A 24,973-nucleotide genomic window follows, 5' to 3' on the forward strand; every position below is an offset into this window, starting at 1 on the left:
ATGAATTCACTGTAGGTACTTATTTCTACCTATATAATTTATATTTTTCCCATCCTCTCTCTTATCTTGCCTCGCGTGGTGGGGGGATAAAGAAAAAAATTATTGGAAAAGTTTGTGGACCTTTTGAAAGCGAAGAAAAAATTTTTCCGCAGGATTTCTTATGTTTTCTTGAAAGGTGGTCTACGATAAAAATTTTTGACTTTCAGATCCAGAAACTAGAAACATCAAGCTTCAATTAGCTTCTTTATTTGTTGTCCTACAACCATTTTTCGTAAAGTTATAGCCTTTTGAAGATAACCTAAAAATATTTTTATCCTTTACTTCTTGTGACTTGTGTATTTTTTAATCTAGTGACGTTAGCCGTGACACACGCGTGGTTAGGGAAAATATCAGTTCATACAACTTACAAGGAATACGAAGATTGGCATTTCTTGCACAAACTTAGAAAATCACTTAATTGTGAATATTTATCGCTATATGCACAAAATTTACATGATACTTATTAATTATTATTAATCCCAGTGGGACCTATGAAATACATAATATCTTGTTACAGCCGCAACAACCGCTAAAATATGATTAATTTATGAAAGCAATTTTTGTGAATAATTTTGTTAAACTGACAGTTGAAGTGTCTGAGAAACTTGAAATATAATATTCATTTGAAAGAAAGTTGTTTAACACCAACGCATCTTTTAAAATTTAACTGCCTCACAAGCAAACGGCAGACTTGGTCGGGACAGGACCGGAACCAAATTATTTCAGACTCACATTTTATTAGTTTCCTTTTTCACGTTACGCTACTGGAATAAAATAATCAATATTTCGCATTTATAATTATTGTGCACTGACTCGGAAATGTTTGTTTAGAATTACTTGATAATAATTTTACACTTAGAACACAACTGTGTAGGTACGTCTCTAATTTATTTTTTCTTAGAGACTACCCACTGGCAATTATATTTACTACTGCTAGTTAATAATTAATTAAATTCCATTTCCACGGTGTTAAAATTGATAATTTCATGACTTCAACAGTTCTTATAAGAAAGAGAACAGTCTGAAAGTTTGTTGTTGTTTGACTTATCAACTAAATCATTCGTAATGATCTAAAAAAATAACAAACCCTTCATCTTGAAGCAACACGTATACGAAATATTGGAGCACCCTGTATATGTACATTAATTTCTTATGTTACATTCTATACACTATATTTTACAGGCTTGCTTGTGGCTAAACAAATCATACAAAAAACGTTCAGCCATTTGGTATTTTATTACTGTTACTCACCGCGTCCTCTAATTATTGAAGACATTAGAACCATTATACGAATAGGTATATGTAATTGTAGTTAACCACAAGAAAAATGCAATAAAGTAGTCGCACCCAGAGAAACATTAAAAAAATTCGAACCGACATACCGATTTTTCAAGTTCAAATATTAATTAACTTTTATGATACAGTCGGAATTGTTACAAAAACAACATTTCACTAAAAGCTAACTAACTAAAAACTGATTTTATTAAAACTGAAGTTGAGTAATTGTAAATTCAACGGTAAAATTATCTAAATTTAACATATTCGAAGGCACCGTTTTTCTTATAAGTAACCGAACGGATTTTTTGTTAGGGATTTAGATAACACAATGTGACGTGAACAGTATCGGCTTCACATATTTTCAGCCCTGAGTAAAAAGCTGTTTTGGATTAGATTTCGCGATTTTTTGCTTCCATCGCACCCACATTAGTTAAAATTAACATATTAACAGTTAATAGTTACAATTTTTATCCAAATAGCTACGAAATATTTTGTTTTTAAATGCAACTTTACAACAATTTCCTGTACTGCGAAATTTGCAATCACTAGAAAAAGTAAATTCAAATACGACGTACACAATTAAAGCAAGTCAAAACAATTGACCTAAATATACACAAGTTTATAAAATAAAAATAGTTGGATGAACGTAACATTTATTATTGAAATAGTATTTTTTATTTCATTATGAATTGGCTTATTTAAAAAATTTAAAAGAATTTTAGGCAATAAATCATTAATGAACAATTTGAAAAAAAGCAAAATATTCGATTTTTTGATTTTTTTTTATTCTTTTGCCTCTAGTGTTTTTTGAGTAAAGATAGGTATAGACATTGCTTCATAAAAAAGTAGATAAAATTTCCTTCAAAAAAAGAGGTTTAAAAGTATTTTTGGGTGAAAATTGACTGATATGGTCGTTCAAACTTTTTTGATATTATTATTCTACATACTCTTCCCCGTCATAGAGTGCATGTCTACTATTATTTTTCCGCGTTTAAACTATAATTCGACTGGAGTATTACAACACTTTATTGTTCCGCAGCTGTACCAGGATTCGGACAATCAAGTGAAGTCGCAAAAAACAGAATCGAGAAACCCGCTAAACTTGAGATTGTCCCTAATTGAAATGCCTTAAGGGCAAAAAATAGGAGCAAAGTGTAGCAATTTGGTAGATAAATAAGACCTTTTAACGTTGATAAACTTCGTCGCTACTAATTCATTATTCCTGGGTTCATTAAGAAAATGGAAGGGAATACATTTCTATAAAAAACACTGGATACCATATTCGTTTGTATCATTTTTCTGTTGAACAGATAGAAAGTTTTTAAATAATTGATTAAGAATCGTATTTAAAAAATAAACGAGAAATTTAAACCCCTTTGGGTGAAACGAATGAATTTTTTTTAAATTGACAGCAATTTGTTAGTAGGCAGATTTGCTTTGTGACTAATATACTTTCTCTGAGAGTTATATGACATCCAAAACCTCGCAAATCGACGCCTATGGTGCAAGTACAATAGGTATTTAATAAGAGCAAAAATTCACCGGAAATTAATTAAAACTCAGTGCCAAATTTTGTAAAAGAATACCACTCGTCATGAAATCGTTCTGAAACAATTGGGGCAATGTAGGTAAATACCGTGACTCATTGCGTTTGTTATATTCCGTCGAGGTTATTCTTTTGCAATATAGAAAAAATTAACCTTGACGGGTACCAGCTAGATATTTAAAATATGCAATTTTAATTAAAAGTGTAACTAATTTTGTATGCGATACGTAAACGTGAGTTGGATCTGTCGATACGTACCGGATACAAGCTAGGTATACAAAAAGTTCGCTACAAAAATCAGTGAGCAGTGAGTGACTTGGCAGCCAGCAATGCTGGTAAATCGATGACAAAATGTAGACCTTGATAACTGAAAAGTTAAATAAAGATACTATGTTTTCGCTTTTGTATGTACAACGGCCTAATAAGTAGGTACAATAGGTTTACAAAAATTAGCTTGTAAAGATCTAAACAAAGCATCTCTCTAATACATAAGAATAATAAGGACAAAAACAGTAATCTGAGCAGGTCAAATGAATTTCATAAACCTCTATTAGGTAATAAATACATTGTATTTAGCTACTTGATTTTAATTATAATTCATTACATTCCTCACTTTTTTTTGTATTCAATGTAATTAAATTACCAGAGAATTACCCCATTGCTTTTGTTGCCATCTAGTGGCAAATTCACTAGATATTAAAAATAGATATGGGGATAAAATTGACTAATCGTTTACCACCACAGTTTACCACCGTCGTGCTCCGTAGAACGCAAGCGCAATAATTTCTGTGGAGTGTGGTCATTTCGGTCTTTTCAATATATCTGTCAAATATCAAATAAAATTAAGTTGTTTATGTTGTGCTATCAGAAATTCGCGGGTTGTAGTAATAATTTTTTTTATAAATGCATTTCCAAATAATTATGGAATGTAAAGAAAAAAAAGTTAATAATTTTGAGAATAATTTGTGACGTATAATGGAAGAAACGAAACAAAACCCTATTATAAAAGAGTTGGCTGTGATATTAACTAAAAAACCTCTAGTAGTCCAGAGGTATAAACACCAAGAACAGTTGCAACATAAAAATGATTGCATGGAATTAATACAGTCGAACAATAAAAAACAAAATGCCAGTTATGGTAAAAAGAAGAGACAGAATGTGAATAAAAAGTGTAAAATTATATTGGAAAAGCTTCCTTTAAATACACTAAACCAAGTACAAGATGGAGTGCATAAAAACGAATTAGTTGCAGTGAATAAAAATGTAAATAGTGTAGTTGAAGGTAACCGTGGGAAACATTTGGTTTACGAACATGTAACGGACGATAAACTCAAGGACAATGACGATTTGTATGAATTTGATGAAGCTGATTCTGAGAACAGAGATGAAGACAAGGCTAAACGTAATAAAAAGAAGAAAGTAAAGTCCTCAAAGCAAGCGTCAAAAAAGAACACGAAAAAATACAAAACTACCAAATCTAAAATATGTAATACTTACGATGCAGCAGTGCAAGAAATTCTTCAGAAGGTAATGAAAAGGGTTAATAACGGTAAATTAAATAAAAACCCTCCTCCGATTCAAAATGAACACCATATGCATTGTCCAATTCAACAGAACGGTTCACCAGAATATGTTGACGATGTAGGTCACTATAATGATGATGATATAGGTGAAAACGCTTTGGGAGGAAACAAAGAAAATGAAGCATTTTATGAGCACAATGCGCAGAATAATAATTCCAAAGAAGTTTGTTTGCTTCACAGTCCGAAAAAAACTAATAAAAATATACAAGTTCTTAGCGATATTACCCTTGATCAATCTGACGATTGGTTTTTAGACGAGCACTTACAACCGAATGCTAATAGCACAGTTTTGCTGAATAGGGTATGCAGTCCCCCTTGGAGATTTAACGAGCACTTGAAGCGTAATCCCCACTACTTAAGTATAAAGAAAACGGCTTTACCGTGTCTTCAGCAGGATATGATAATAGATTACGCACAGTTGGAAAAGATCGAGGAGCATTTTGCCCAAATACCCAAAAGACCCAAAAAGTGTGTGAATAAATCTAGTCCGATTAAAGATTCTGGATTGTTTCACGATACAGCGAACAAAGAAAACATTCCTCATCTAAGTTTCTTTGACAGTGAAAATTCTATTGTTCAGCGGCCAAAATCGTTACAAGAAAATAAACAGAATCGTAATATCCTTGGACCTAAAACACTAAACGCAAATAATATCCCTAATGATATAAACGTTCAAAGAAACAATACAGTTGAAATTCCGGCTGTCACTGAAATCCCAATATCAAATACTGAGAAATTAGGTAGAAATTTCTATACATCACAGAATTTATTAAAAGAGCCTGTAAATAAAAATTTTGGTGTGAAGTTGTTCGAAGACGAAGAACCAGTTATTAATTTCGATGAAAACACCAAAATATATATATCGAAAAATCGCAAAAAGAAGAAATTATATGATAACAATGAGGTATCGACTCAAGATAAACATAAAAGGGAAATGACGAGAAAGGAAGAAGCGGAGCTGGAGCAGTGGGCGACAAAGTTTAATTCTCTGTGCGAAGACATTGATAACTACAGATTAGAAATAGAATAACTAATTATTTATTTATTTGTCAGTACACGCATTAGATGTATTCGTCTATACAGAATTTAATGCTTTTTGGAGTAACTTTTTTTTCTGTTAATATTGTACCATGATTTTAAAGATGATGTACTATATTATTTTATGTACCTAATAAAATTTTTATATTGACATGTTCTTACTCTCCCTAAAATGATATACCTAAATGTATTTGGGTTTATTATTTACCAATACAAGCTTTAAATTTTACATTTTTAAATTTTTTGCAAAATTAATTTTTAGTAATTTATTTGAATTTGATATTAACATCTCATTTTTCAAGCTTCACGTTTTTGTAACAAGGCACAGATTTCAGATTTTTCTTTCATTTCCATTATTTACCCTTTCTGTACCAGTTCGTTTTAATCTTTGTCTACGGTATTGATATTACGACCGGTGCAATTTTCTCCACCGAACCTAACCTAGTGTGCAAATACTGCAAATTCAACGAACACAATTTTTTAACTTTTACAGTTGCCAGCATGTTTTTCAGGTTTTTATCATGTTGTGTTGTCATCTTCAATACCTGTCAAAAGTGAGAAGTGTCAAACATTATTTTTACATAAGGAACACGTATGATAAAGATATAATTGCAAATTATCAGATTTATTTATCCGTTTTTAATCCATAAGTAGTAAATTAATTTCCATACGGCGCAGAGACTGTGGTATTTACTCATTTATCAAAGTGGTATTGTACCCTATTAAGTGAATCATAAAAATATGCTTATATTGAGCTTCCCAAGTCAGTATTTTTTTTGTACATAAATATTTAATATGGCTAACAAGAATAAGTGTAAGGTAAGGCGATCAAATCTTATATAATCCTGTGAAAATAAGAGGGAAAGTTAAAATAAGACGGACATTTTCAGGAATGTGGTTGTACATGTAAACGTTGCATATCCACTGATCACGATGTTCAGCTGCATGTAGAAATAGAGAATTTAAAGCAACGACTTGTAGAAAAGGAAACGCATATTGTTACGATGGAAACTAATTTTTTGAATGAAGCTAACAGGTTCCCTAGTGGCGAATTGGTAGCCGTGAGAGAGGAATTGTTGACATGGCAGGATAAATATAAAAGGTGGGTGTAAACGCCTGAATATTCTTATATTATATTGTCATGAGAACAAATGTAACATATGCAAACATTTATGTTTATTGAAGTTTTTGACAGCTTTGTATTTTTGATAATCATCTGAATGTCGATGTTCTGAATATTTCATTACTAATTTTCATAGGTTATATGAAGCTCATAGAAGAGTTCAAAGGGTAAACCAAGGGCTAGAAGATAAGTTGTTGAAATTGGTAGATGCTTGTGAGACGGAAAAAAATGCTTTGACAAAAGACGTCGCTACACTGTCACACAAACTAGCAGAGGCAAATTACGCCATCAAAAAGCTTACGGATGATAACGTGAGTATATTTGAATTGTCTTGGATCGATACAAATTGGATTTATTACAAATTTATTTGAACCGTTTTTTTTAGGAAAGGTACAAAAACGACGTATCTTTGGCGATTCAATTCCTGCAATGCAAACAGAGCAACTTTGTGGCCCACAAGTTCGATTCGGTATGTACGACGCTTAGCTCCACACGGTTTATTATAAGACCATGTTTTAGTTGCCGCCGGAGGTGCAGTCTCAGGTATCCAATTACATGACCCACAAAAAGAAACCGGAAGAACGCAAAGCCGTCTCGGAAGCGAAAAGTATTAAAGTGCCAATTCCCACATTCCCTCCCACCGCCATGGTTTATTCAGTGCCGAAGTCTCCCAGGCCGGAGAAGAAAATAGAGCCGGACGTCGAGGCTCCGTCGGTGGACATAGTATCCGCCGCTATAATGGCGAAGGTGTTGGAGGAGCGCCAGAAGGAGAAGGCGCTAGCCAAACATTGTGATACCTGCACCTGCTCGAAGAATTTGAGGATAATCTACGAGGATACGCATCACAGTATCGGGAGTCAGACGGGGGATTACTGCGAAATGTTGTGTCTTAGGTGTAACGAGAACGTTCAGTTTACTTCAGTTGGTTAGTAAGTTAAATTGTTTATGTGTTTTGATGTTGTAAACGTCAGTCATTCACTTTTTTAAGACGTCAATTGTTGAGTTATAAACCGTTATAGTTCAGAGGGTTGATTTTGAGGGTTAGTTTCGATTTGTTTGTTCGTTCAAAAGTTATAAGCGGAAGGATCGTGTAATGTTTTCGATACATAATTAATCACAATTTCATCATTAAAACCCGTTTTACATTTATCAATTTTTAGCGCAATAAATTTCTGGAAAACTTGGACAAGATATTGAAGCAATTCGTTATATTTGTTGCACCAGAAGAAACAATCCTAATAAATTGATGTTCAAACTCGAAATATATCAATAAAAATTGAAATCTCACATTTAAAATCGAAATTTCTTAATCAAAGTCCAGTTCTAAGATAAAATTTCTAGTTTTCAGTTGAAATTTTGCATTAAAATTTAAAATTTCAGGTTAAAATTCCAAATTTAGGATTCAGAATCAAAATTTCACATTTAAACATAAAACTTCGCATTTAGAATCGAAATTTCATATTCAAACTTCACTTCTATCATGAAATTTTTAGTTTTCATTTGAAATTTCGCATTAAAATTTGAAATTTCAGATTGAAATTCCAAATTTAGGATTCAAAATGAAAATTTCACATTTAAACATAAAACTTTGCATTTAGAATCGAAATTTCATATTAAACTTCACTTCTATCATGAAATTTTTAGTTTTCAGTTGAAATTTCGTATTAAAATTTGAAATTTCAAATTAAAATTCCAAATTTAGGATTCAAAATCAAAATTTCACAATCAAACTTCTTTCTATCATGAGAAATTTCATGTTTGAACTTGAGATTTTTAAAAAACTTTTATTTATGAGGAATCACAAGCCCTTGTTGATGTTAGTTCACTTAATTTTTTTAATTTTTGAATTCATTTAAATAAATACATCTACAATAGTGAAAAAAAAATTAAAAAATACATTGACATATGCATTTATGCGGTCAGTGCGCATTAGAAAGATAGGTAGATATCGTGAAACTTGGCCAATTTATTGCTTCAAAACGAGTAAACGTGAAACGGGTTCCAATACAAAAAATTCTGCGTTTCCAGGCATGAAGATAGTTAGGAGCAGCGATTTTAAAAACAACAAAAACGTGCCGACTTCCCTTGAAACAGTCGATCTCACTCCAGGCGTCAACAATATAGTAAAGGTTCAACCGAATAATTTCTTAAACGATACTAAATCTAGTACGAATTCAAACGTATCTCCGAAGAATAGCGTAATTAACCCGAACAATCATGTGATAAGTAACGAGCTTAGAGTATATCAAGACGGAAGTGAGACGGAACCCGAGACTGACCAGCAGCTACAGGAATCGCCACCCAAGACACCCCAAGAGAAAGCGGATCCGGAGCATACAGACAAGGACCCAAAGAATTGCTCAGCGCCTTTACAGTCGGCCACGAGAAACATTTTGCTCGACAACGCTCACAATAACATCGCACCCGTCTTATACACGCAAAGCCACAAGATGAAATTCGAGGGAAAGCCGCAAACGAAAGCCTCGGGCGTCGACCCGGCATCGAGTGCCGTGACGCCCGTCGTCTACACGAAGCGAATCCACAAGATTAAAACCGAAGCGGTGCAAACCCACGACCTCGGCTCGATCTCGAGCGGCGACTTCAAGAGCAACTCTATCTCCAGCGACGCTTCCATGCGGAACCAGCAGAGGGTGGCCGAGTGGATCCAGAACAACCTGGACAACGACGTGAGCAGTTCGGATAACTCCAGGGCGGATTCGGTGAAGAATAGGGGCGTCGGGGAGTTGGACAAGGTCAAGTACGCCGAAATGGAGAAGAACGTGAAGCGGTTCCTGTTCGGGGAGAGCGAGTTCTTGAAGACGGTGGAGATCGGTAAGATGAAGTATCAGAGCCTTCAGGACGGCCCCTCGGACAGTTTGAGTAAGAAAAGTTCCTGTACGGAAACCGATATATAGGTTTGATTCTCTCAGTTCTCTTTATTAAAGGGCTGTGGTGCATGTTAGACCTCCGGGACAAACAGCCAATGGTTGTCGTTGCAAAAAAATATCGACGACGGCTGGTGAAAATTAATACAGTCATATTTTGATGATGAAAGGTGACACGCTCGACGTTTCTCTGGGGACGATTTCTGAGAGTGTTGAGAACTTTCGTGGCGAAAAAATTTCACACGAAATTCGATTTTTGAGGGGTCAGTTTTAAAAAAATTGTATTTGTATTAACAATTTTTGCCTCCTTGCCAATTTTTATAAAAATTCCTTCACATTTTTGTATAAAAAATTTTTTAAATGTACTACTAATATATTTCAGTGATTTTTTCATTTGCTTGTTTATTATTTTCTGAATAAATCTCAAAAAAGAGAAAATTGCACGTTTGAACCAATTTACACTTCGCCCACCCGAAAAAAAACTAGTTAAAAAAATCGTAGCAGGCGTAGGATTTGCATTAAATTTTTTATTTGGTAAATTCTGTTCCAAATTTTTTCGTCACTAGTTTTTTACGGAGGCCTAGAATTCATTCCCTCAGCAGACGTTATGAATCCCGTGCTTTGTTGTCAAAATATTTCCGCTTTAATATTCGTCTTCACTACAAAATATACACGAAACGGATAAAGACGGTCGATATTTGGCTGCGATAATTCCTTGGTTGTTTGCGTACTGTTCGTCTAATACGTGGCAGTCCTAAAATAATCCAAATCTCAAATCAAGGTGTATTTTAATTATTAATTTTTCGCTTATTTGATAAATAAATTTGTTAATAAGTGAAGAAACTGTTCTAAAGTTATGTTAATGATAAATGAAATTTTTGTTCTTTCTTTATTTTTTTTTTTGTAAATGAATTAGCGAGTTCAAACTTGAAATTTTGGATTTGAACTCAAAATTTCACGTTAGCATATAAAATTAGTATTTTAGTTTGAAATTTATAGTAACTCAGTTTTTTATTTACCAAATTTCACATCCAAACGCTTAAAATCCAGTTCTATTACCAAATTTCAGGTTCAAACTTGAAATATTGCTATAAAAATTGAAATCTCATGTTTAAAATTGAAATTTCTTAATCAAACTATAGTTCTAACATGAAATTTCATGTTCGAACTTGAAATTTTGATTCCAAATTGAAATTTCATATTCAAATTACAGTTCTAAAAAAATTCAAGCTAAAACTCAAAATTTCCAGTCGCAACTCAAAATTTCAAGTTTAAACTTGAAAAATGAGTTAAAAAATCGACATTTCATATTTAAACTTCAGTTCTAATATGAAATTTCAAGTTCGTAGTCGAAATCTTGCATGAAAAATCAATATTTCAGATTTAAACATAAAACTTCGCATCCAAAATCGAAGTTTCATATTCAAACTCCACTACTGTAATAAAATTTCGTGTTTGAACGTGAAATTTTGTTTTCAAAATTAATATTTTGAATTGAATGCACATTATTTTTATTAATTATCTGCGTTTTATAATTCCATAATACATCGTTATTGAACTAGTTTCCCCATTTAACTTTTTACAAATTCTTCGATGAAATTCCCCAAACATTTATTTTGGGTACTATTTAATAGAAAAAAAAACGTACTGCAAATAATAATCTCAAAAGTTAGCTGTAACCATGATTGAATAGATGGATGTTGTAGGCGAGTCCAATGGTTGTGTGGTTTTTGAATTTGTGAGAAGCAAAGACTTACGTCAGAATTGAATTTTAAAAACGCTGGGAAGAGTGAATAGTATTATTTTTTCGAGCGAAATTATCTTCTCATTCTAAATTCTGCGCGATATGCTTTTTTTTATACGATACGTTAAAATTTCCGATGATGACTTTCGTCAATGCTATTTGCCCCGTTATTCTCAACATCCGCACGATTCTCAAAACGAGCATTGCGGTTTGTGGTAAGCAAGTTGGTGAACTGAAAATCGTTCTGTACTTTGTTTTATTACAGCGTATTTGTACAAAATCAAAATTTCTTACTTCAATATTCATTATTTGTGTATCGAAATCCATTTTTTAATGTGCTTGTAGTCAAAACTATGAAAATTAGCGAAGCGTTGATCAGTTGTGTCCATGTCGATGGTAAGACCACGACGACTTGCAAGAATTCGATGTTTGAAGGTCCTACAAATATATTTGGGCCTAAGGTTGAGATTCTGACTTACAATCCTTAATCCTATAGATTTTAACGTGAAATAATCTGTGATTCATATTTCGTGTGAGATTCTTGTAGCGAGAGATTAGCATGTAAGGACCAAATATGTACTTTTATTATTACTTTATGTGTAGCTCCCACAATTCCTTTTGTTGGGAACAACCGAATACATTTATTTTCGGAGAGGAAGGAATCTCCGAGTGATAATCGTTTAATCATATTTCATGTTGTTTAACGGACAGTATATAGAGTTCAGGTGTGTCCGGTTCTAATAGGTGGGCAATATTCTCAAACCCTTCGACTTGATGCAAATTGTTAAAAAAATTGACAGTATTTTTATGTAAAAATTGCAGAGGCGCCAAAAAATTTTGATTCTCAATAGTATGTATGTGGTATATTAACATTTAACAGCTGCTAATACAATAATTTTTTTTCAAAAGTCTGGTGAAAATCTTTAACAGTTTTTGTCAAGGCAATTTGTCTGATAAGTAAATTAATTTTAAAAATTTAAGGTACGTTAGTTCATATTCGTAAATATTAATATTAAAGGGACCTTTTTTTTAAATATTTAGCTGTCATATGTGTGTGACTGTGTATGTGTCTAAATATATCATGTATCTGCGAATTTATTTTATTTTTTTTTTGAGAATATACACTATGTGTTTATATGTGCAATATGTAAGTATTTATACCTAACTCCTATATATATTATGTAAAGTCCATTGTATAAAATGTAAATAAAATGATCTTATCAGTGTTTTTTTTTATTTCTGTAAATACAGCGCCTCCCATGATTACAAAATTTCCTTGTGACAGTTTCTATGAATTTTGTCTGCTATATAGATTTGCTTTTCGAACCAGGTACAATGATCTACTTGGTAGCCTACTACATTTTTTTCGGTAAACTTTTCATCTTCAGGCATTTCCAAGGCCTGTTAGATTTTTAAACAAACTCGAATTTAACAAATTCAAAATTCCAATGATTCAAGACCACGTAGTCAAGTTTTCGATAAAACGTTGACGCGGTATATTCGTTTTGTTGCAAGCATCAAAAATTATTTTAGCGTTATACAAAGTAGATGTTTTCGTTAAATATTCCTTCTATAAGCATTTGCAACTAATGAATTACAAAAATGTTGTGCTGTTTCTGTGTTTTAACAATTTGGAAAATCTTTTTTCGAGGTTTTCAGTCTGATTAACATAGCAGTTAACGTAATAGGTAAGTACAAAATATATATGTATGTTTTACAACTTTTACACTTTTGTGTAGGCATCTTTCACTTTTTAAATAAATTAATGCTAATTTTGTTTACACCACACCATAATGAAACTACTGTTACAAACTGACTGGCAAATATTTATTTCGTCGCGGAAAATAATGAAATTATTAAAATTAGTGTCAATCTCCACATCAAGTTCAATAAAAGTAAATTAAAAATTTGTTTTAATTTAAGATACCTGTGAGGAGAAGCGAGAGTTATGACAAACTCATTAGTTACGAAAAACAAATATATATTGTTAAATTCTCAATGGAAAAATCATGTAATGCATAAATCTGACTACAATCTTTTTCTTATGAGCTCAAGTTCCTTCTAAGTGGCAGTAAAAGTCAAAACAGGAAAATGTTTCTAGAAATAAAAAAATAATCAGAGCGCAATCGGGTGATGTGAATATACAACTAAAATTTTCCCCAGAAAATAACTATCACCACAAACTTACAGTAAAAATTTGAACTGTATGTACACAGTGTGCCGCGGAAATTAATAATAGTAGGCACTGACAATTGGGATTGGGCGATTAGGCATGGTGCGCGCGGCGTTTATTTCATGCACGCATTCGGGTTTCGGCTGTCAAGAAGGCTGGGTGTTGCAGATACGACAAAACAAGTGTCTCTTGTTGAGTTTTCGGCGGTCCTTTCGCGTGGTTAAAATGCGTCTATTTCGCGTCTCCCCCTGCTGACAGTGTTAATTGTGGTGAGATGTGAATATTTCCAGTGATTCCCGGCGACTGTCGTGCCTTAAATATGATTGACTCGGAATACAACGATGACACCTGGGAAGACTTCTTTGGTAAGTTTTTGCTTTTTGTAATTGCGGACTGCGCCAAATAGCGCAGCAGGTGAATCGTAACAGGTTCTTTGGTCTCTGTTATCATTATTTCCGCATAGAGGTTGTAAATTATGGTGCAGAAGCATAAGGGCATATGTATCTGTATCTATCATCAGTTAAGAATTTTGTCTTGAGGTTATTGAGGTTAGGTTGTTAGACATGTTTTGCATAGGTACCTAGATTTGATAAGACAACTTTTTGAATTTATTAGAAGTAGCTTTTAATTATTTTATTTTAAAATTAAAAATTATTTTTTTTTAAATCGAGTTAAAATAGCGAGGGAGAGACATGAAATTAGATGATATAGAAAAATTATTTAAGGATCTGTTGTAACATTCTCTGGTGAAGACTAAATAATAGCTTAGTTCTTGAAATGAAATGATAGGACATAAGAGATTGTGCTTGCAAAATCGAGTTCCTTTTGACGATGCAGCAGTACAGTACAGTACAGTACTGGTGGTGATAAGAACATTTCGAAGAATATATTTATAAAGCATTATCACATATTAAATTACATAACTAAGGATTTATGGGTAATAATCTGATTAAACACATACGGTTTGTTTTATGAGTTCTTCAACCTCTTATAGAGATCTGTAACTAGGAAGTAATTGTGGACTCGACAAAAAAGTGTAAAAATCTCTTTAATTGTAATTTTAATAGGTACCCTGAATCTAAAGAAGGGAAGTCCTGTTTGTTTAATTTATTGTAGAAAAAGTTCGGCCTTAGTTTCTAAGGCCTGAAGTGTAAATAATCGTTTCAAAGGGATATCCAAATATTTACAGGAAAACCTGAACGCTAAGAACTAAACATACGTCGAATATCTTGTTTATACGAACTCGAAATTGCGTCCTTTTGGCTCATATGTACATAACTTTTCGGCATATTGCCGTCGACGAATTCCAGGATCCGCGTAATAATAACCGCCTACCCCTTTGACCTACTTTGGCCCTATTTTATGGAACGGTTAGTTTACTTTTTAAAATACACAGACGGGAAGCTGTATATCAGCGTTTCATAATGTTTTGCGAACACAACCTATGTATGGCACTGTTTACAGTCTCGAGACATTTTTTTCTAAATATTTACGTTGGATATTCTGCATACCTGCGGTATCAGGAAGTTGAACGTCGTCGCGAGTGTACGTATATGAGGCTGTCGAGGATAAACAACCCAACGGAAAACATTTGGTAGGTACCAAACGGTGATGGGTGAGATAAGATAACCCTTAGCCTGGTCTGGCGGACAATTTTTTATTATCAAAACCTGATGTTATTTTCTTTTTTTAAGGGGAATTTCCTTCAGATACAAATGAAAATAATCGGTAGAATACTACAATTTTGACTGTCCCGTCCCGAAAGTTTTTTTCCAATAGTTGTAGTTTTATATGTGGTTTATAGTATAAACAAGAAACCGCACATTTAGGAACGTAATTACAAATTAGAACAACATAGCAATCGGCATAAAGATTTCTTTAATCATTGTTACTTAACGTTGGTTAGGGTCAATTTTTGTGAGCGATTTTTTCATCGACATTAAAATCGAGTGTTCGTTGCTTCTGTCAAATGAGGAAATAATTTGGGACGCTGTAAGACCTAACCTACTTGCCTTAATCGATGTTGCAGTGGTAACGAGACGTGCTTTCATTTTCAGTTACTTTACCGTGGCACCTTATGTAAAATTTATCGTCGACGGAAGCATAGCTTTATCCATAAGATCAATAAAGTTGATAGCGACGACCTAGATCTTTTACTACTTGCGGAATAAGTATTTAAGATTGACTCCTCGAGTTTCAATGGGCGACCTACAGTAGCTAGTAGTTGATGTAGTAAAGATTAGATTTTAACCAGTTTTTGTCTCTGCTGAACGTACGAGTATATATTAATGAAAACAAACACATTAAAGCTGATTATCATATAACTTCTATTTTCTAGCCGCCTTTCTCTAAAATTTCTTATTAAATTGAAGCATAAAATTTTAACTGTCTCGATTTTGTATTCGAATTGCCGTTTTATGATACACTTGGGCATATTAATGCATAGTAACTAGGGCGCTGTTACTCTAAAAAACGCCATTAAAATTAAACGTGTTAATTTCTGTAATAAACGCATGCTCAATGTTGTTATCTTTAATAGGACATGTATTTAATAATTGTTCGTTGGTCTGCCAAAACTTTCAGCGTAATCACAAATTTAATACAATATTGTCTGCTCCAAAAGAAAAATGTTGAAAAAGTGTGTAAGATTGGAATAAAAACAATAAATTTTAACCGTTCTCTTTTTTTCTTGAGAATATAAATAAGTGAAGAGAATATTGGTAATCAGCGTTGAAATAATCAGATGCTAATCACTTCCTGTTTCTATAAAATTTAAAAAAAGTTCATTTCCGTCTACCTCAAAATCTTTCTATACCAAATTTTATTTAAATACCTTGAAAATAACATAGTCCAGGCTAATTAGATCGTAAACCCTGAAAACTTAAAAAAATTATACATTTTATTGCACTCTACAACCGGTAGGTAACTCCAAAGAAGTTGGCAAATTGCGTGTTTTTTCACTATTTTCACAAAAAAGCTACCCATTGGGATATGTTGTTTAATTGTCTTAATGGAATAGACCCTGCTTGTTTTTTTGCAGATTTATTTAAATCGTCACGACTTTAATAAACCCACGAATATTTTTTTCGCTAACAAGTACCTATAATTAAAAACAAAACTTGTTCGTAAAATATTTACGACTAAACACATCGCATTAGCACACAATGAACGTATTTTGCTTAAAATGGAGGCCGACTATTGTTTAATATTTCTATACGAAAATTACCAGCATTATCTCTCTTCAATAAATCACTTGTATGTACGTCCAGAACTAAATTTTTTTTCGCTTTATGACAATCACGTATGCCTTGCCTTGACATTTAAGCCGTAATGAATTTGATTGGCTCGATAGGAACTCCATTGTAATTCTTATCCCGGAGCCATATGATGACAAAAGACAAAAACTGATGCGCCGGTTAATACATGTCGTCGCCTACCACTTGTGTGTTCTTTTTTTTATCACAAGCTCGTCCGTTCTCCCATTCCGTCCCGCCCGCTCCAGGGACCATTGTGTGTATGAATGCCCTAAAAGGCGATTGCCGATTATCCGCCCCTTGAATGGGGTTTATCTGCATAAAACCGGCGACTTAGACATGCGCGTATATAGCAATTAAATAAAAGGATATCTCTTGCCTTATTAACCTAGTTGCAGTTTCTTCAAAACAAAAGAACACACTCGCTTGCTTGGTATGCATTACATAAAATAAGTTTGTTGGCGCCTACTACGTTTAATTATTTTTATTTTTTGCCTATTAGACTAATGCAATGAACCGAACGTGACGAAGGAAAAGGAAAATAATAGTACGCGATTAAAGAAATGAGTAACAGTTTGCTAAATAAATTATGGGTTAAACACCGCGGATTGTTTCTTTGTTATGCACGTAGAGGTGACTAACTACACGTGCATATTAACCGGACAAGTGTAGAGGCGAACGATATGTATTGCAATTTAACGTCGGGCTATATTTAATCGGAATGCTCAATAGATTCCTTTTATTGACTTTCTCCAGGCGCTTTGTAATTTATTGTGTCGTCCATCGTAATATAAAATTCTTTCGGCGTAAATTGGTTGAGTTCCTATTTTCCTTTTTGAGGTGAATAGCCTTAGGGGTACAGACAGAGATTTAGATGCGTAAGGCAGCCCATTTTACGTGACGGCCCATTATAATATTTCAGATTACTACTACTTCGATTTCAATTTTGAAAATTTAGGCTTTGTATGTTATTGCATTGTCGACAAGATACATTAAAAATAAGTCAAAATTGTTAAAGCTCCCTTGTACCTAAAGCTAAACGTTTTCGAAATAATCGATCAAAATTATCAAGATTATACAGGGTGTTCCACCTAAGAGGGATTCTTCTGTAACTGTGAAATTTATAAAAAAAAAATGGTTTTAATAAAAGTTGCCTGAAATCATGTGGACGTTACATAACTTTGTTATTTTAAATGGAACACCCCATGTATTATTGCGTTTTTGAATTCCTTGGTTAATATTAGGTAGAGTTTATTAAATGTACATGGCGTTTAAAACTTACCGTTTTCGAGATAATCAGTTCTTTTCTTACTAATTGAAGAACTTTTTTTTTCAAATGGAATGACCCATGGGTGAATGCAAAATTGAATGCCCTTTCGACTGATATAAGGTTGTCCATACTTATCTCTTAACAGTTTCCCAGAAAAATCAGGTGCTTTTCTAATGTCCGAAAAAGTAGCTATGTAACAGCAACTGAATATCTCGCAAACGGTAAGTTATAAACACCATGTATATTTAATAAATTCCATCTAATATTAAAAATGCAATAATATACAGGGTATTGCATTTAAAATAACAAAGTTATCTAGCGTCCACGCGAAATGAAACACCCTGTAAAGCTAAAAATATTTTCTTTACATGGCCCATATGATGTCAGGTAACTTTTATTAAAACCATTTTTAATAAATTTTACAGTTGCAAAGTTACAGAAGAATCCCTCTTATTTGGAACACCCTGTATATTAGTGTCATGAACCGAGAATCAGCTATGCGGTATTATATTTGCGGTTTTAGGTTTTAAACAACAATTTTTAATACAAATTTTATTGCATTAATTAATTACTTAAAATAAAAAAATAAATTAATTAAACGCGTTTGCCTGGCAGCATTTGTTACAAATAGATGGAATTTGATTTGTAAACATCAGTAAATATTAGTTTGTTAAAACAAAGAAACTGTTTTGCTTTTGTAATTATGAATTTTTTTTTATGAATGGCCAACAGAATAAAGTTTTAGTCTCATTCTTCCAAAAGATGTATAATTTTTATCATAACACTACGCTTAAGGAACGGGATTTATAAAAAATTGCATTGTACTGGTGAAAAGTCAGTATCAAACACTCAACATAAAATGCTTCTATTTCTCACGGCTGCTGCTGTAACTAAAGGTTAAGAGCTTAATTATAGCTGTAATTAGAAGAAAAAAACATGTAAAACTAGTCTCTGTGAATTTGTGATACATATAGCCATGTAGGGAATTGACATAATAGGTATCTTATTGCAATACAACATTTACTTTACATTTTTTATGATTGGCAGATACCACGGAATGTTTATGGGAACAAAGACTGCCTTGACTGCATCGAATGCAGCTGGTAGAACGACAAAATAGACGATACTAAAAGTTTGAATTAAAATATCAAGTTAAAAAACTATTTTAAAGATATCAAAGTACCGAATTTAATTTTTAAAAAAAAAAAACAATCACAGTTGAACTTCAGTGAACGGTACAAAGGCACTAACTTTTCCAGGATATTATTCCCATACGCTTCTACATTGTAAATACATTAGGTATTACCACAACATGTATAATTTGTTATTTAAAAGCGTAGTCTCGTGAATGCGGTAGGGATATTAGATACGGTGGTAATACCGAATTGATTTTATTGGTTGAAATTCAATTAGCGGTACGGAGGTATGCAAATTGAGTAACCTCGATGGCACTGCACGTTCTTGTGCCATCGTAGGTAACAGTTGTGGATGTAGTACTGGGCATAATGAGATCATACGCCAGCAATTGCAGTGCAAGCACATTATGCCAAGATCGATAAGTTTTGGAATAAAACTGATAGCAAAATAAGGTATTCCAGCAAAAATTAGCTTGCCCCCTCTTGCATCCAAGAAGAGGGACATTTCGACAAATCCGCCTGGTCTAAAGATATATCAACCGGCCTTAATACAGAGTTTTATCGGGGAGTTACCCCGTATACACTGGGTATGTGCAAATAAAGCTCTTCTAGTCTTAATTCGCGACCTTTGCCATTCGCATAATTAAACTAACTAACGAAAAATACGTACTTACTGGCAGTAACAACTCGCTATACGTCGATTTTGTGGGTTGGTATTACCAGCATGGGAATATTATAGAGGACAATGTCTTCGAGCCATCACGAATTTTCGTAATTTCATGTACGGCGTTTTTCCAACGTCGATATGTCGGCGATAAGCCGCGTTGCTTTGATATTTTTTTCAAAACGCGAAAAAACTGTTACGTGGGCAATTATTCGCGTCTACATAAGGTACGAATGGGAAAATTACTATAATCGAGAAGTGGGAAGGGCATAATGTAAGTCCAAAGTTAAAAAGCATTACAATCACTGTCTAGAACGATTCTCTGAAGCATGTTTGCAAGCTCGACCGAATTTTCTCGATCTTAAAAAAGTTGTTAGATAGCATCTGGGGGAAGGAATATCTTAAGTCGACAATACACTTTTCGTGCACCCGGTATGTAAGAACACAAAAATCGAAACGGTATTGTGTACTTGAATACGATTGAGACAGTTAAACTAACTTTTTTTTACAACCCTTACTTCCTAACTCCTTCGTTGACCTTTACTAATGCCTACCAGATTACCGCATTCGAATTCGTATTCACCGTGGTTCAAAAGCGTTCATCAACGCGATGTCTGCTCAAAATTTCCGAGAATCGACGTTCCAAGGGAGATTATATCAACCAACACTTCCTCTCGCCAGCAAAGGCCGCATGTTATATTCACCTAATCTTTGGTCGAGCACTTCTATAAATAAACCAGATATCTATGGAAAATATTGCATAACTAAACGACTTATTTTTAGGGACAGTTGAGAATCGGGTGCTGGCCTAGAGTATTTTTAAAGGACGCTATCCTTAACGAGGATTGTGTAACTATCACAAGGTTTTGTTGTATAATTCCCGGATTTATTAAAACGACAATTATTCAGTCACGTGTTCAAAAAAAATAGTAATTTGTGTGTGCTACAACAGGGGACTTTTGGTGTTGTGGTATTTACTAAAACACTGATTCATTCCTTTAAGATTGTGACTTGGTAATTTGAATTCCACATTATCCAGATTTTCCTACGAATTAAGATAACAACATTATCAAATGCACAGTTATGCAAATAAAGTCAAACCTTCGTATATGGCACGTTCTGCTGTGGAATGATTTGTTATTATATTTTATCACGTACAGTAGGTACTACTCATGTCAGCGTGTCAGTAGATATACAGTAAAGTGGACTAATTACATTTAAATATTTACAATTTGTTACAAGTGTTACACTATCGAATTGTAACAGCTTTGTATATAATCACTGCAGCGCAATGTGATAAGACGAAATGTTATAGATTATATACCTAGCAACTGAATTAATTTTAGTAAAATCTCCTCGAAAATATACGAAAGATACAGTATCTACTTAAATTGTTAATGAAGTTCTGTGCATATTTTTGTACTTTAGAAAATACCATGTACGTTGAAATGTGGACACAAGCAAAATCATTAAAAATTAATTATCCTCGTAATGATCCAAAAATTACTTCAAAAGTTTCCGCCTCGGTTTCCGCTAAACAAAGAAAATTTTGAATATTAATAGCTTTGTTCCTTGCAATGTTAATAAATAAAGATGTAAGAACCTAATAAATATTTTAATAATTTAATTGTAAGTGACTTTACAGGAAAACTTTTAATAATAATTCGTAACCAAGCTATCTAACCAGCAAGAATTCGAGAGATACGTAATCAAAATGCCACAACTCGTCAATATTCCTTATTTCAAAAATACACATGGTAATAACTGATATAAAAATTCCAAAACAACCAAATCATTTAGATTTTACAGTTCTAAGAACACTATTCACTTTTCTGTTTCAATCGAGAAGCCTTAAATGACCGGTTATTGTATATAAAATTGTAATTATTTTTTATTGAAGATATATCAGATTTTTATTACATTAGGATATGGCTGTGACAGTGACCCCGTCTGACCTCACAAACGGATGAACCAATTTTAATAAAACTGTTGACACAACATATCTGGTACACGAAGGACGAAATTACAATCAATCTTATTAACAAACAGGATGTCTGAAGAATAATTCCTGATATTATATTTTATTAAGTAATATAATTATGAAAAAAATAAAACTATTTCAATATTCTACAATGAACGATAGTGTATGTAGCTCGCCGAGTTACATTCGTGTCCAATTCCTCAAATCTTGCAAAATACTAAATCATAGAAATGCTGCTAATAATTCTGATTCATGGTGAATGTCCTATGGATATGAAATATAAAATCTTCATTAGAATAATTAGTTTGCATTTTTCTTGTCGAGCAAATACTTCGAACTTGTGGAATACTGAACGACAATACCAATATTTGCCTTATTTGATCTATTTGACAAGGCACACTTGTTGGTATTTTTAACGTAATGTTCTTGAGAATGTGAGAAAACCGCAAATATCTGAGAGCATCTATACTGTGATCCTTACAATGCCTATATCGGCAAATAGAGAATTTAACTTTATGTACTATGGTGCATAAAAATACAGTGTTCCATTTGAATTTAAGTTTTGCCGGTTTTAAGTTTTCAAAATGTAACGGAAAAAATGGTTCACTTGGTACAATTCGAACACGGTCAGATTTAGGTCAAGGAAGCTCCAACATTTTATTATTAATATGCTTTAATCACATAATTTCTTCTTGATAAATGTTAATAATAGTTATATCAAAATCTTATTTTCTGTGCAATAAAAAGCAACTTATTCGTAACATATTGGCAGAACTCACTTTTTATAATTGCTCCAGCGATGCGTAAACCTCACCTTCGTCATTCATTTTACAAAAACATCAGTTCATCTTTCGCTTCTTCCAACCCGCCTCCGATCAAGCGGATACCTGTGGGTAGTTCGGCAATGAGCCGAGCAGCATTGTTGTATCATTACGAAATTGACGCACGAGTTTTTTCTTTGTCTTCTATTTTGCCCCACAGTTGTTGCTCATTTGTTGGCGATACCATCTAGCTAATGGTCTGAGTATGTATCGGTGATATGCGTGTTCAGTGCACAAGGGCTTTGTTATGCATGCGTTTGGATTAATATGCGCGTCATTGCGGATATGGTAAGTTGAGTCGATCTCGGTATGTATTATGATCGTGTATTGTGTCCCATTTATGGCTAAGCCGAGCTGTGTGTATCAAAGTTGTGGCACAAGGGATCTAATATCTCAATTGCAGCAACCTGGGTTTTATTATTATTGTAGCTTATTACATAAATAAGGGGTGCAAATAGCGTTGTATCTGAGTGTAATAATATTTTATGCAGAAATAGTAAGGTCTTTGTATCTTGGCTGTTTTTACGTGTCAAGGATGAAGTTAGAACAACAACATATAGGATATTTCTGGGATTAAGCTAGTAGGGCGATTAAAAAATGTGAGTTGGTAATAAATTTGATACCCGTTAGATATCAAAACAAAAACGTAATTTTAGCCAAATTTGTCACGTGTTAATTTTTATCGTGTTTTCCAAGCATTTTTATTTCTAAGAAAAATTCGTTGGGAATGGTTGTCCTGTAATTTTTGTTTAAATATGTACAGGGCGATTCACTATATTTTGACCCCCCCTTTAACTTTTTTGTTTTAAGATTTATAAAATAATGTAAAATACAAAAGTTGCACGATTTTTTATTAATTTTTCGAAAATGATAGTACAAAAACAAATGAAGTCCAAACAAAATGGCCGCGGATGTTAACTTTGTTAATTTAAATGGAACACCCTGTGTATTTTTACATGTTTGGATAGAACGTTCCCTGTGGAGCATAATCATGTAGGGTTTGTTGGGTCCATCTCTAACAATAAGCGAAATACTATTAAAAAACAAAAAGATGGTTTTTTATTGAGAAAATAAGACATCTTGTAATTGTTAGACCTCTTTCAGCCATTTCTGCCCTTTTTCCAATTACGTAAGGATTTACAGATTTAGTTGTAATATATTTTGACATATCGGACTTGGATATGGTTCAATATTTTGCCTTTTTTTCATCAATCAACATCGGTAATAAATTTAAACCTTTTTAACAACGTACAGTATATTGTGCAAATTTCAATTCTAAAACTTTTTTTCCTCTTCAATATTCTTCCAAAATGCTTAGGTTCCAAAAATTTGCTTGCTCCTTTCACATCCACCTCAAAACAGATTCGCCCTGGTCTATTATATGGTTTCATTTATTTTGTTAGGTATACCTCGTAAGTTCCTACGAACGGGGGATATTTCCGGATATTTCTCTTCGAACATTGGCAACCGACCGTGTTTGAGCGGAAATTACAAATTTACTCGTCCCCAATGAGGCACGTTGAGTACAGCGTAAATGACGTAAATGTTGTCTATTTAACAAATCTCATATATTCCGTATTTTGAAATGCTGCACGTAGATGAAATGGGGAAGCGTATGGGTTATGAATCAAAAGATTTGCTGGAGACGGGTTCTATCACAAAAATTAGAAACTAAAACACCTTTTTTCTCATGACTTTTCAAAGGATAAGCCAGATTGATACAAACCAAGTGTTGATTGAACACCAATAATGTGAGCCACCAACTTGAGTGGCTTGTATCTGATCAATAATTGTAGAGGCTCATTAGAAGTACTGTTGCTTACAATTAGCTACAACCATGTAGATTATTCGTATCGTTTCTGTGTGCAAGTGCTAATGTTATTCACAACGCAAGAAATATCCAAACGCCATCGCAATAAAAATCATAAGATCAAACGAACTTACCGTGATGTTCGATCTTGATTATATGAGGGCCTCGTTGAAATAAATAAAGACAAATGTAGTACCTCCGCCTCTGGCTAACTCGTCCACAATCTTGAAAGCTAAACAAAATAGGACCCCCTCGCACACATTCCCAGACCTTGTTGATAACCTTCAGTCTAGTTTAAAGTCGTTGTTGCAACCCATATAGGGTTCTGTAAAATGGGTTGGGTTGGGACTTTATTTATTTCAACGAGGCCCTCATATAATCAAGATCGAACATCACGGTAAGTTCGTTTGATCTTATGATTATATTCGGCCTCGTTTCATAAATAAAGACAAATGTAGATGTTTAAAGAAGTTGCAACAACTATATACATTACATAAACATATATTTTTCCCAAAAATATCCTCACCTCAGAAAATATGCAGCAGTCAATGCAGCGTTAACTTACTATAAACAAAACGTTGTAACATGCGAACGGTCAAAAAACCAACTTTAACATTATAAATAAATA

The 24,973-nt window shown here is 33.3% G+C and overlaps 3 protein-coding genes across 7 annotated transcripts in view; all 3 read left to right on the plus strand.

The window, feature by feature from the left end:
* Positions 1-3,692: 3,692 nt before the first annotated feature.
* LOC108913310 lies at positions 3,693-5,605 on the plus strand. Its single transcript, XM_018718841.2, has one exon. The coding sequence runs from the start codon at positions 3,839-3,841 to the stop codon at positions 5,474-5,476; it is 1,638 nt and encodes a 545-aa protein (XP_018574357.1). The 5' UTR covers positions 3,693-3,838; the 3' UTR covers positions 5,477-5,605.
* Positions 5,606-6,279: 674 nt separating this feature from the next.
* Positions 6,280-9,822, plus strand: LOC108913306. Its single transcript, XM_018718836.1, has 6 exons — positions 6,280-6,303; positions 6,375-6,586; positions 6,744-6,918; positions 6,993-7,076; positions 7,127-7,532; positions 8,636-9,822. Exons 1-6 carry the CDS (start codon positions 6,280-6,282, stop codon positions 9,520-9,522), a joined length of 1,788 nt encoding a protein of 595 aa, XP_018574352.1. The 3' UTR covers positions 9,523-9,822.
* A 3,737-nt stretch (positions 9,823-13,559) lies between these two features.
* Positions 13,560-24,973, plus strand: part of LOC108913314 — an 89,809-nt gene continuing 78,395 nt past the window's right edge. For all 5 annotated transcript variants that reach the window (XR_002763052.1, XR_002763053.1, XM_023455076.1 and 2 more), the window contains exon 1: positions 13,560-13,774. Coding sequence is in view for 3 of the 5 variants with exons in the window: in XM_023455076.1 (XP_023310844.1) it covers positions 13,729-13,774 (46 nt within the window). In the remaining 2 variants the exon portion in view is untranslated. The remainder of the gene's footprint in view (positions 13,775-24,973) is intronic.

Source organism: Anoplophora glabripennis, unplaced genomic scaffold, assembly GCF_000390285.2.
Source record: "Anoplophora glabripennis isolate ALB-LARVAE unplaced genomic scaffold, Agla_2.0 scaffold534, whole genome shotgun sequence".
Classification (NCBI taxonomy): domain Eukaryota; kingdom Metazoa; phylum Arthropoda; class Insecta; order Coleoptera; family Cerambycidae; genus Anoplophora; species Anoplophora glabripennis.

Excerpts from the sequence above, each read along its gene's own strand:
- LOC108913306 (XM_018718836.1), top strand. The coding sequence starts at position 6,280 with ATGGCTAACAAGAATAAGTGTAAG. Across the intron at positions 6,919-6,992 it reads AAAAGCTTACGGATGATAAC|GAAAGGTACAAAAACGACGT; the intron begins GTGAGTATATTT and ends CGTTTTTTTTAG. Across the intron at positions 7,077-7,126 it reads TGGCCCACAAGTTCGATTCG|TTGCCGCCGGAGGTGCAGTC; the intron begins GTATGTACGACG and ends ACCATGTTTTAG.
- LOC108913310 (XM_018718841.2), top strand. The coding sequence starts at position 3,839 with ATGGAAGAAACGAAACAAAACCCTATTATAAAAGAGTTGGCTGTGATA.